The sequence below is a fragment of the Myodes glareolus genome, chromosome 7 (assembly GCF_982192425.1).
Source record: "Myodes glareolus chromosome 7, mMyoGla1.1, whole genome shotgun sequence".
Taxonomy (NCBI): Eukaryota; Metazoa; Chordata; class Mammalia; order Rodentia; family Cricetidae; genus Myodes; species Myodes glareolus.
The window spans coordinates 19,570,995-19,583,061 of NC_142032.1; the positions used below are offsets into that span (position 1 = coordinate 19,570,995).

At 41.2% G+C, this 12,067-nt stretch overlaps 1 protein-coding gene across 5 annotated transcripts in view; it reads right to left on the reverse strand.

Annotated features, from left to right (window-relative positions):
- Positions 1–2,403: 2,403 nt before the first annotated feature.
- Positions 2,404–12,067, reverse strand: part of R3hcc1l (R3H domain and coiled-coil containing 1 like) — an 80,439-nt gene continuing 70,775 nt past the window's right edge. For 4 of the 5 annotated variants that reach the window (XM_048452913.3, XM_087907882.1, XM_048452916.3 and 1 more), the window contains 3 exons: positions 11,881–11,976; positions 11,290–11,430; positions 2,404–3,164 (listed from right to left, as the gene is read on the reverse strand). In XM_048452913.3, coding sequence (XP_048308870.3) covers positions 3,097–3,164; positions 11,290–11,430; positions 11,881–11,976 — 305 coding nt within the window. In that variant the 3' untranslated portion in view covers positions 2,404–3,096. Of the gene's footprint in view, positions 3,165–11,289; positions 11,431–11,880; positions 11,977–12,067 lie in introns of those variants that run through there. The other variant, XR_007235534.3, reaches the window with a different exon arrangement.

Consider the following 12,067-nt stretch of genomic DNA (forward strand, 5'->3'; position numbering starts at 1 on the left):
GCGGCTAGCTGGGGGTTGGGGTGGGAGTGGAGATTGATGACTAGATTTGGGCAGGGAGCTTACCCTCGGCTTCTTGTTAGATCTAGTTTCTAAGAGGCCAGAAAAAACAGGCCAGGCGGATAGTAACCAGCAGCATGGTCCTCAGCCTCCCTGCCCACATCACATGGCTGGTAGGTGCAGCCGGTTCTAATTCCTGGAAAAAGCGATACAAGGGCTGGGCTGTTAAACTTCTGAGCTGAAAGAGAAAGACACAGAAAGGCTGGTGGCTGGCATGACATAACTAGATGAGGAATGCTAACAGAATACCAACCGCCAAATTCCAGACAGACCAAAACCTCAGAAGATGTTCACCCTGGCACTGTGTGGCCTCAGGGAAACCTCCTAATGTCACAAAGGGCTTCATGGTATAAAGGAAAAACTAGAATCCACAGGAACTGTAACTTTCTCTTATAAATTTTGCATAACCCTGAGATTTAGATGGTCACCGTACACAAACATGTATGTACAGCAGAGATCATGAGATGCCGCCCTAATAGCTAACATTTCTTTCACAGAGGCCACCCCATTCAAATGGCTCTGCTGACTCTAGAGAGGTCTGGTGCATGAGACAGTACACACCTCTCTTCACTGCTCTGAGGAAGCTCAGCTTAGACATGACCAGAGATTTGATCCTCCATGCATGAGCTCAAGGCAGTCTGTCCTAGGCCACGCCCAGGACTTCTTACCGCTGGCCAATACACAGCAACCCCAACCACTGGAAAAATGTAAGCAAAAAGTACATTTTAATTATAAGCAAAACAGTAATGTCACATAACTTTCAAATGTTGATTTAAACAATTTATTCTCTGAGACTGACTATAAGAATAACCATGAGAGTTAAAAGTAGCTGACCATCAGATGGAAGAGAAGTTGCTAGAACACTTGATGAAAAAACAACTGTCTTGGAAATGATGAGACTTATTTAAAACCTCGGTATTACTCATGGGGCTGTACATATCATTAACAATGCTTTAAAGGGCACTAAACAGTGAACAAGAAGTACTTTCACAGACAAGTGATAAGATTATTCCATTTGTTGTCTAAACACAGCCTGAGAGTATAGCTCAGAGGTCATGTTCAGCATATGTGTGGCTGTAGGTCTGCTATCTAACATTGGGTAGGGCGCCAAAACACGGTAAGTATGTGCCTTAGAAGTATAAAGCAATGTTGGGGCCAGAGTGATGGCTCAACAGTTAAGAGCCTGGTTCTTCCAGAGGACCAGGTACAATGCCCAGCATCTACATGGTGGTTCATGACCATCTGTAATTCCAGTTCCAGGAGATCTGACACACTCTTCGGCCTCCACAGTTAACCAGGCATTCACAGACATGCAGACAAAACACTGATACAAATAAATTAATAATAATAATAATAATAATAATAATAATAATAATAATAATAATGTCAACGATAGAATCCTTGGCATTTTCTTTCATCGTACCCTCTGTTGAAGCAGACGTACCGCTATTAGATAGGTCTGTTCTCTGACGACAGAGCAGGAGCCCTAGAGGTACAGGTCAAAGACTTAAGTGGAGATAGAGGACCAACACAACAACGTACTCCCCACATAGGGAGTGGTGGCACTCACTGTGTAGGGTCACTGGAAAAGAGAGAGAGGCTAAAGAATTGTGACAGGATAGGTCAAGACTCAGACCCAAGGCCAGTGTCACCTGAGGAATATCTGAAGAGCCCCATTCTACCATGTTCTACACAAAGCTAATAACCTAGCATCGACATGGGCATAAGAGGAGGCTTTTGCCCTTGGTGAGAGCACAGTATGACACCACTTCCCGCCTCCTCAGCACCCCAAAGACAAGCACTACCATTTCTTCAGTCCAGAACTCCCTTCTAAACTATGAAGAAGGCAGATGTGAGACAGAAAAGGCCTGAGCTGGTGGTGCTGACCTGTTCACGTCCTTTTGGGAACTGCTCACTGCCTAGAGGTGTTTATTTCAGCCTGGCAGCTCACTGCTGCACTGTATGGTTTGGTGCTGCTTGCCAAGTGCCTCTGGCACAGGCTAAGGCTGTACCAAGAACATGCTGGGTGCCAATGCTTCCTGCAGGGTGTCAGAGTTGACAGCTATGGAAAAGGCAAGAGGTTGGAGGAAAGATAAGGAGGTCAATGCAGGAGAGGCTGTCACACAGAAATGCCAGAACGGTCACTTGGGAGCACACTCTGGGGCACAAAAGATGGGGCGGACGCTCTATTCACTGGGGGTTGATAAAAGCAGCACCCGTTTAAACCATGAATGGCATCAGAGACATGAAGATTAGAGAGCTCATCTATGGATTTTCTTTTTTCTTCTTCTGTTGTTGGGCTTTGGGTGGTGGTGGTGGGGAGCAAACTTATAAACACCAGATTGATTAATATTGTAAAATAGTCTTTAATCTCGCCTTCTCACAACACATTACTGCTTAAATTGGAGCTGGCACTCAGCTCCTTAGGACCGGCTTACTGTGAGGAAGGAGGGAGAGACCCCTGGCTGCCATGCAGTTGGAGCAGTACCAGGCACCAAGCTTAGTACAAACTCAGAAGTCCAAACACCCACATGTGCTGCGCTTCACTGGTTTTAGAGCTTCAGAGCCAGCAGTGTAGATTATCTGCCGAGTACATCAGGCACTTCCATCTCTGTGAACAGCTTCCCACCACTGCCCCCTCTGCTGTTCTCAACTTCATCAAATACTAAGGAATACTCTGCCACGTGGGCCTCCAACTCCTACCACTGCAGGCTTGGATCCTGTTCTGCTCTGTACTTGTTTTAGACTTGCTGGAAGTGTGACCCACACTAACACGACCTCTTCTAACCAGAGGACTCTCAGAAGTCATGTGCTCCATTTTTCTTCTCAATTGATGTTTCCTTTTAGCATCTACCACAGGAGGACAGTTCGACTTTAGGGTGAGGACAGGACTCCTTGTTCTTGCTATGCCCTCCAGTATTTTGTTCACATTTCTTTAACATGCTCATCTGCATGGACACAGCTCTGGAAGGATCTTCTTGACTCAAGAATATGAGCACATTTCCTAATTCATGGATTCATCCTTTCAGTAAGTGATGTTCAAACTGCAAATTGGCCTCTGCCTTCCCAGATGTCTTCCCGTTGCTTGGCTTCCAACCGTTTTCTCTCTGTAAATAAAGGTCAATGTTAATCATATGACCATATATTTCACATAGTCAGTGAGTCTCCTTTAATAAAATAACAAGACAAACTTTACTCATGAGACAGGTAGATTTCCTGACCAGTTCACCTGAGTCCAGAGGTTAAGAACTTTTTAACTTTCCAAGTGATTTACAGGACTGATACTACTCTAAGACAGTTTATTCTTTAGTTTTTCCTTTCTACCCCTTTCCCTATTTTCTTTATTTTTCCTCTTCTTTTTGTCATGCTGAAGATAAAACTCACACACATTAAACACACACTGTACCACTGGCTTCAGCTTCAGGTTAACTGCACCGCTTAGTTCCTGTGAATCTGACACAGCTCAGGTCATGTGGGAAGAGGGACCTTAAACTGAAAAAAAAATGCCTCATCACACTGCCCTGTAGGCAAGTCTATGGGGCACCAGTGATTGATACAGGAGGGCTGCTCAGAACACTGTGGGTGGTGCCACCCCTGAGCAAGCCACGAGGAGCGAGTCAGTAGCATTCTTGCCAGGCTTCTGCTTTCGTTCCCATCCAGGTACCCGGCCCTGAGTTCTTGTCGGACTTCCCTCAATGATAAATTATGACTCAGGGATGAAATAAACCCTTTCTTCCCCAAGTTGATTTTGGTCAGTCTTTATCACAGCATTTATAGTATGTGTGTTCATTTGTGTGCATGCCACAATGACATGTGGAGGTAAAAGGACAGCGTGTAAGAGTCAGTTCTCTCCTACAAGGTGGACCCTGAAGAGTGAAGATCGAACTCAGGCCATTAGGCTTAGTGACAAGTATCTTAACACAATCAGCCATTTCCTCAGACCCCCACTGTATGGTTTCTGAATAACAGGTAATGATTTGAAAAAAATAAAACTATAATGATAAGTCAGAACCTCGTAGGACTCAGCTGCTAGTCTTGCTAGTAGGTGTTTAAGTCTACTTTTCAGGTGTGTTTGGTACTTTCAAGTAACTACCAATAATTCCTTGTGTTTTGAACATTTTTCAAAAAAAACCATTTCAATATGGACTAATAATGCTTTATCTATTTTTGTGTGCATAAGTGTTTGGTCTGCTTGTATGTCTATGTACCACCTGCATGCCTAGTGCCTTTGGAGGCCAGAAGAGAAGGTTGGATTCCCTGAAACTAGAGTTACAAATGGTCGTAAGCCATGATATGGTGTTTGGAATTGAACCCAGGTCCTCTGGAAGAGCTGGGTGCTGGGCATCAGACCCAGGTCCTCGGAAGAGTAGCTAGTGCTCTTAACCACTAAGTCACTAATATGTTTTTACCTTTCAAACTGCTCAAATGGCAGCAGCATCCTGTGGGTTTCACTACTTCCCTACTATAAGTTTAATGAGAAACAATTCAGAGGCAAACCTGTGCCAGAATTCTGCCTTCAGGAACCAGAAATGCTCTAGAGCAGTGTTTCTCAACCTTCCAAATGCTGCAACCATTTAATATAGTTTCTTATGTTGTGACCTCCAACCATAAAATTATATTCATCGCCACTAATAACTATAATTTTGCTACTGTTATTAATTACAATGTAAAGAGTACACTGGTTCTCACTTTACAGCTGACAGCCGTTTACCTTAACACTAGAAAATGCACATCATAAGCCTTGACTGCTTCCCTTTAAGAGTTCTTGTTCTAGACTGAAGTCTATAAAAGATTCCTCAAGTCACGAACCAGGTGGATTACAGAAATCAAGGTGAGTTTAGAATTAACACTTCCCATTTCAATCTATCTTCCAAATCAGCAAAATCACTTACAAACTCTCTGAATTATACTTAACTGTACTTTAGGGGAAGGAAGTTGGCTGAGAAACTGACACTTGGGAATGTGAGACAGAGAAATTCCTTGCTATTTGGGCACCATCTTGTGGCATCATCTGAATATAGCAGCAAAGTTACATGAGGCAAAAAATGAGGATCAACAAATTGTGAACAGAAGGTTGATTAGTACTAAGACTCAGCTGCAAAGCAGGCAGGTTTGGGTTGGTTCTGCATGAGCAATGCCAAGGATAATGGACTTATCCAAAGGATGCCAGGATTACTTAAGAAAGTAGTATGGTTTTGAGTCTTAAAAAGAGACAAATTAGGTAAGATTTAAATGCAAAGCGGTCTTGGATGAAATTAGTCAAAAACTGGTTGTGAATTCCAAGGAAAAACAAAGAAACCAGGAAAATGAGTTACTAGAACTAAAAAATTTCATTAAGATAGAAAACAAATCAGAAATATTATCTATTAAACAATAGAAAAATATGACCAACCTATAATTCATGAGTTCAAAATCAAAACAGCTCTGAAGATGAAGTTTTGTCTTTTATTTTAAAGTTTGGGTCAAAATTCATTGTTGGTGGCAAATCTAACCAGATGAGGCTGTTTGGTCTCACACGGCTTACTAGTGTGACTCGCCACACGCTCTGCTTAGACATATCGGTGTGAATATGTTTGCCTCCAGTATTATAAAACACAGTACAGATACTGTGTCATCTTTGTGAAGTCAGAGAAGTTTCACATTTTGAAATATGTCTACTGATAAATGCTTGCTAACAAAAAACCTCCTAACTCTCGGTGCATGTGTAAATTCTTGTGTCAAAACATGCAATACTGGTTAAAGAGCAGGAAAATAAACTGAGAAGCACAAAGAAGTAGTGAGAACATGAAGCATACGAAACCCAGAGGGACATGGTCAAATGGGACGTGTAAGCAATGCAACAATGTTCCTGAGACGGGGAACAGGCCCGGAGAGATGGAGTAACTTGGCTAGGGCTAAATAATCAGGAAGAACTGAGGCTGGAACCCAGGTCCTCACTCAGCAGCATGCTTTCTACGCTCCTGACATCTGAAAATAGCAAAAAGGAAAAGCATGTGGAAAAATTAAATGATAGAAACATGTTCCTTTTTCAAAGGAATTTTAGATGACTGACTGCATTAAAAAAGCTATCATTAACACTGCCTTTATTAAAAATAAAAAAGTAAACTGACTAAACAGCCCACAGCAGCTGTGAGAGCAAGGAACTGAGAGAACAGAACATTAGAAGTGAATGATTAACCTGAAACATTTACATCAACTGGCCCTGAAGACTTCCATCCCAGTATGAAAAATAAATGGACAGAAATGCCTATTGAACAAGATGATTGAAATCAGGGAGCAGTCAGCTCCTGCTTCTCACTGAGGGAGGAGAAGTGTTGGAGACTGAAAAGGGAACACTCTGGGGTCATGCTTTATTTGGCAAGAAAAGGGAAGGAAAGAGAAGGGCTGCAAATTAAAGACTTTCAAAATTTACTTGGACACTTTAAAAATGATCACCAAGCCCACTTGTAGCCACCTACAGAGTAATAATCAGCAAGCTTTGTGAAGAACAAGCCTGGGCAAATGTAATTGCCTTCCTTTATTCCCCGACAGACTTGGCAGATCAAGGAGAAGTAAGCAGTCTACATAACCTCTTAATTTTAGCAAGGCTTCAGATAAAGTTTATCAAGTATTTATATAAGCATCAGTACAACTAGGAAAATACAATCCAGACTTCATCAGGACCCATTTAACTAAAAATTATTTGCAATGTATTAAGCACAAGGAATAATGTACTATTTATTTTAGAAGGCTTGACATGGTCAGTTAGTCCCACTGTTGACAGTTTTTGTTTCTGACTTAGAAGCAACCAAAATAAAAATAAAAATAAAAAGGTAAATATTACACATCTGCAAAAAATTTCACATATTTATAATATGGTTAGAAATGAAGTGGACTTCAGATAATAGGGCAGGAAAAAAAGCCACGAAAATCCCTTAGAAATCTGATTATGGTCAGTAATGCAGCACTGAGGAATAATGGAATGCATAAGAAGGCTTCCCAGAGTTAGTTACCATGGGCAAATCTGTTTGACTACAAAAGAGCAAGCACTGTCCAGATGATTCCAAGTTCGTAGTGATTGAACCAATCAAACTACACGATCAAATGGTTTACTTCCTCTGCTTTAAGCCCTATGAACCAATGTTGGCCTTTTAGAACCAGGCAGTTAAGCACCTACTCCTAAGAATAAAGTAAAATTAAATTATGAAATATAATTATAGCAGACTTTGACGATGAAAGTGCAGCTTATTCTGAGAAGCAATGATATACATTTCTAATTTTAGTCAGCAATACAATATTTGGAATAACAAACATAAAAAAATTTCACAGATATTCTTGTGTTCAGTCCTTTATTTATATGATTTCGTCATTCAGCATGAATCACCAGTTGAAAGCACCTGATTAAGACTAGTCCAAAGCACTCAGAGATATCTATGCTTCCAGTCCCCATTCTGAGTACAGCTCTGATCTGTTGTGTACTCTGCTGGCCAGAAGACTTTGTTCATGCTCAAGAACAATGGACTAAAGGGCCTCCCTCTTGATTCACACAGTGTTATCTGCTTTAAATGATCTGGCACTTCCTTTTCAACTCTTTCAGAACTAGCTTTCGTTTGTGAATCTCCCTTAAAGGACTGAGATATAAGCTGCCCCACTAAATGTTAGTAGGCTCCAAGTAGGATAAAAAAAAAATACGATCAGAAAAACTCAAAAGATTAATTGTGTTCAATTTGTGTGTTTTGGGAATGGTGGTGGAGAAAGCTCAGCATAAGAAAAACTAAAGAAACCAACATCATTCATACAGAGAAAATGAAAATGAGCACACGTTGTGTACCTTTTTTTGTCCTCAACAATATGGCAGTCAATAGAATTCTTCATGCAACACAAAGAAGGGTCAGATTATGACACGATATTAATGAAAGAATCTATGACAGACTAGGGGATAGATTACGGTCCATGCAAATTCTGATCAGTTACCAAGAGAGAAACTATCACGACTAATCAGCAACATCTCCTATGTGTAACGGAAGAACAGCAGTACACAACACACACACACACACACACACACACACACTGACTCATGTCATATTTTAAACACAGAAGACAGAACAGTATTTTGAATGTGTAAAGCACTTTCTCAGCATTTTTACACATTCATTATGTTGTGCTCAAAAACTTCTCCATGGTTAGGCAGAACAAGCATTACTTCCACTTAGTTGGAAAGTGGGCAAAGAGTGATAACTGACCTGCCTAAAGTCACTCAGATAGTTAACAACAGCTCTATTACAGCCCAGATCCCTTTATTTCCTTAATGATCTGCCCTTGTCTTTATAGTAAAGGGCTGCTAGTACAGAATGACATTTAGATGCTCTAGATTTCTGCTAAGAAAAAAGGAAGGCTGGGTAATGGCAGCGCACACCTTTAATCTCAGCACTTGGGAGGCAGAGGCAGGTGGATCTGTGACTTCAAGGCCAGTCTGGTCTACAGAGCGAGTTCCAGGACAGCCAAGGCTGTTACAAAGAGAAAAACAAATTAGAAAAAACGAAGGAGGAACATGTTTAAACTACTACACAGATTTAAGTCATACTAAAGAAATAAAGCCATACTAAAGTTGTTAGCTAACTTTGGTATCTATAACTTAAAAGAAGCCTATTATAGTACATTCTCTGAGGACTTAAAAATTTTATTTACAAAGGTAGTTTTTGTTTTTTTTTTTTGAGAAAATAGCAGTTGTCTCCAAAACCCTTCAAAGCATAGGAAAAACATGTATAAATTTTAATTAAAGAAGCCTACATTCAAATCTCTCTTCTCATTTTCCTAGGTGGGTAACCTAGGACTGACAACTTCCTGGGGCCAGCTCTGAACTGGAGACAGTATCTTGAATTAGAGGTATCAAGACAATGATATCAAAATGACACTATGAGCCTCCTTCCTGTCCTTTTCATCAGCACAACCTTCCTATCCACTTCTTATACTAAAAATTTTCAGAAACAAAAGGAGAGGAGAAGCTGGGGTATAGCTCAGTGACAGAATGCTTGACTTCCACTGGCCCTGTGTCCAATCCCAACACCACCTGGAGAGGAAGAGGAGAAAGCGCAGTAGGAGAGCGAAGCTATGGAAAGGAAAACGACTGCTTAAATATCTAATGTAATCCCTGCTTTGTGGTTTGCTTAATGCAGATAGTCCCCACTGGACTCTAAGTCTTAAGGAGAGGAACAGAACACATCTAAGTGAAATGCCTGGACTCCACACAACTCCTTAAGAATTATCAGTACAAAAGATGCCAGAAAGAGAAATTCTCCAACTTCCCTTTCTCAGACGCAAAGAACAGAAGAGCCCAGATGTAGACTAATGAGAGGGTCTTCTGTAATCCACACATTAACAGAGAGAACTTACCCTTGGTCTGTTATTACAACCCAAACCCCTTTCGAGTTCCAGTTACCAGGGAAGCTGAGAAGCTGGAGCAGGATGGTTACAAATTCAGCATAGGCAACAATGAGAACACCATTGCAGATAAACAAATACATATGAATGAAATATTCTCCATTTAAAAAAAGTAACAGAGATGCTAGCATGGCAGTGGCAGCTCACATCTATAATCCCAGCGCCCCAGAATCGGAGGTAGGACTCCAGTAAGTTCAAAAGCAGCCTAGGCTACATAGTAAGTTTTAGCTAGCAAGGACTACAGAGTAAAACTCCATTTCAAAAACAAATAAAAGCAACAGGGTGCTCACTCGGCCAACAGTCTCATTTTTAAACTGCACCATGGAAATGTCCTTTGGGAAACAAAGCATTTAAAGCAAATACTTCAGGAGAAACAGTATGCTGATGTGCCTGCCGAGAACTAGAGGACACACAGATACTATTCAAGCAAAGCAACAGCTGCAGTACTCAGAGAGACACAGTGGTATTTACAGGAAGGCATGACATATGCAGAAGGAGTCATATCTTCACTAGATACCACTGTCATTACCCTCTACCCACCCTTTTTGGCTTGCTTTTTGTTCATTGCTGGAACTGAACCCGAGGCCTTGGGGCATATTACCCAAATGCTTTACAACTGGGCTACAGCTCCCAAGCCCTTTTATTGGCCCTCTGAGATAACTGTAGTTACCACCCAAGAGTCATTTTCTTCAGGGATAAATTAACAGAGGATTAAGAATGCCACACATTCTACTTTAATCCAGTTCTGTTATTTACCATCTATAAAAACAAAAGCAATCCTTTCCTTCTTCTAAGAAACCTTTTAATGAACAATGCGCTAGAAAAAACACAAAAACAAAATTGCCTCATTATAATCATTAAGGTAAATTAGTTGGGTCCAATTCTAAAACCCTAACACCTGCCACGATGCTCTCACTCATTGGTTATCTGGCCGGTGCAGCTGAGAGTCCAGAGCTGCTTGTTGTCACCAAAGCATAGTGGACAGGAAGTATTAATGGCTTCTTAGACTGGCAATAAACAAGGAGTTTGAAACTTCAGTTGGTCTAGGGAAAAAATGAAGTGACTTTTTGGTAAGTGAAATTTTCAGAACTGTCCTCCCTGATTCTATAGACACTGAGCAGAAGCAAAGCGCCCGTCTAAAGCCTGAAGGCTGATTAAAGAACACTTCTGTGTCAAGTCCGAGTCCAAGTCTTTACAAAGAACTCAACAGTTTATAAAAAGAAGATATATTTTAAGCTTGACTCCAACCTCTAAGAAAGAAAAACTCTGCTTGTGGATCTGTGGAATTATTTTCTGAAAACTCTTAAGTGTTAGAAAGAACTCAGAAGACAGGTGGATCTCAGACTGTCTTAAGACAAAAATCCCTGCTACGGTCATTATCTATTAGTATCAGGCACTGGATCTTCCTTAATTTGAATTCTACCAAAGATCTAAGCCATTTGATTACATTATGGCACAGTCATGGCCCAATAAAAACATAGCAAACAAGGTCTGGGAGACTGAAGTCTTCAGAGCAAAATTTTCTCTCAGTTTGGAGCAAGCTGTAGAAAAGCCAGGAAATAGCTGAGAAGGTGGAGCCTATCTCTTCGTAAGAGTAAATGAACCTTTACTCTTGGTGCCTTGGTGTGTGAACAGGAGACAAATCCTGACTGCATCTCTTGAATGTAAGGGTTGAAAACAACTTCTATAGATTTGAGAGATTCCTCAAAAATGGAAATGATCTGTCGGAATGGAGCTCATTCTTTCCCTTTCTCTTTTTCACCATCTGCCTCCAAGTGAACGCTTGTGGACCAGAGACCACTGTCAACTCACCTCGGGCTTCCTGCAGTTTCTTGAGCTCTGCTTCCCGCTCTGTTTTGCTCTGTTTGCTCCGAACCCCAAGGGCGCTGATGACTAACCTTCTGGCTAGGGCTGCTGAAGTCTCAGGTCGCTCCTTTGCTGGCTGGAGAAACTCTGGGGGAAAAAAAGGAGTAAGAAGCAGTAAGGAAGAGAACCTACTACAGCAACAAGTGATTTAACTCAGTAATTAACATACAAAACAGACTAACAAGGGTGGTATCAGCAGTAATTAATACAACCCTGACAGATGATGATCTGAGGAAATTAGTATGGCAAAGCACAAACAACCCTGGCTGCATTGTCTGCATTAGGACAGTTTCTCTTAGTAACTCTACCCAACAACTGAAATGTCATCAGAAGCTGGTCACTGTACTGCTTGCTTTAGTCTCTCCCACACTTCCAGTGGCTGCTCAAAGGGCATTATTTCTGTCCTTAAAAGCATATCAATAGAAGTATTAGCACAAAAAAAGACAGTGTCTATTGAGTTCTGGATGGTGTGAAGCTGCTGGAATGAGCAATGACATCACCATCTATCAGGAACAAGGGCAGAGGTTGTGGGCTCACCAGCACAAGCTCTAGCTTTGGCCTTGGCTGCTCTTGTGGCCTGTGACAAGGGCCGAATCTTCACCATGGTATGCTTAATCCCCAGAGCATCACGGGCTGCAAGGAAAAACAGATATAAGGAAGTAAAGTGATGCAGAAGAAAATTTAGGGTAATTTCTTATAAAGCATTTATTCTTAGAAGTTATGT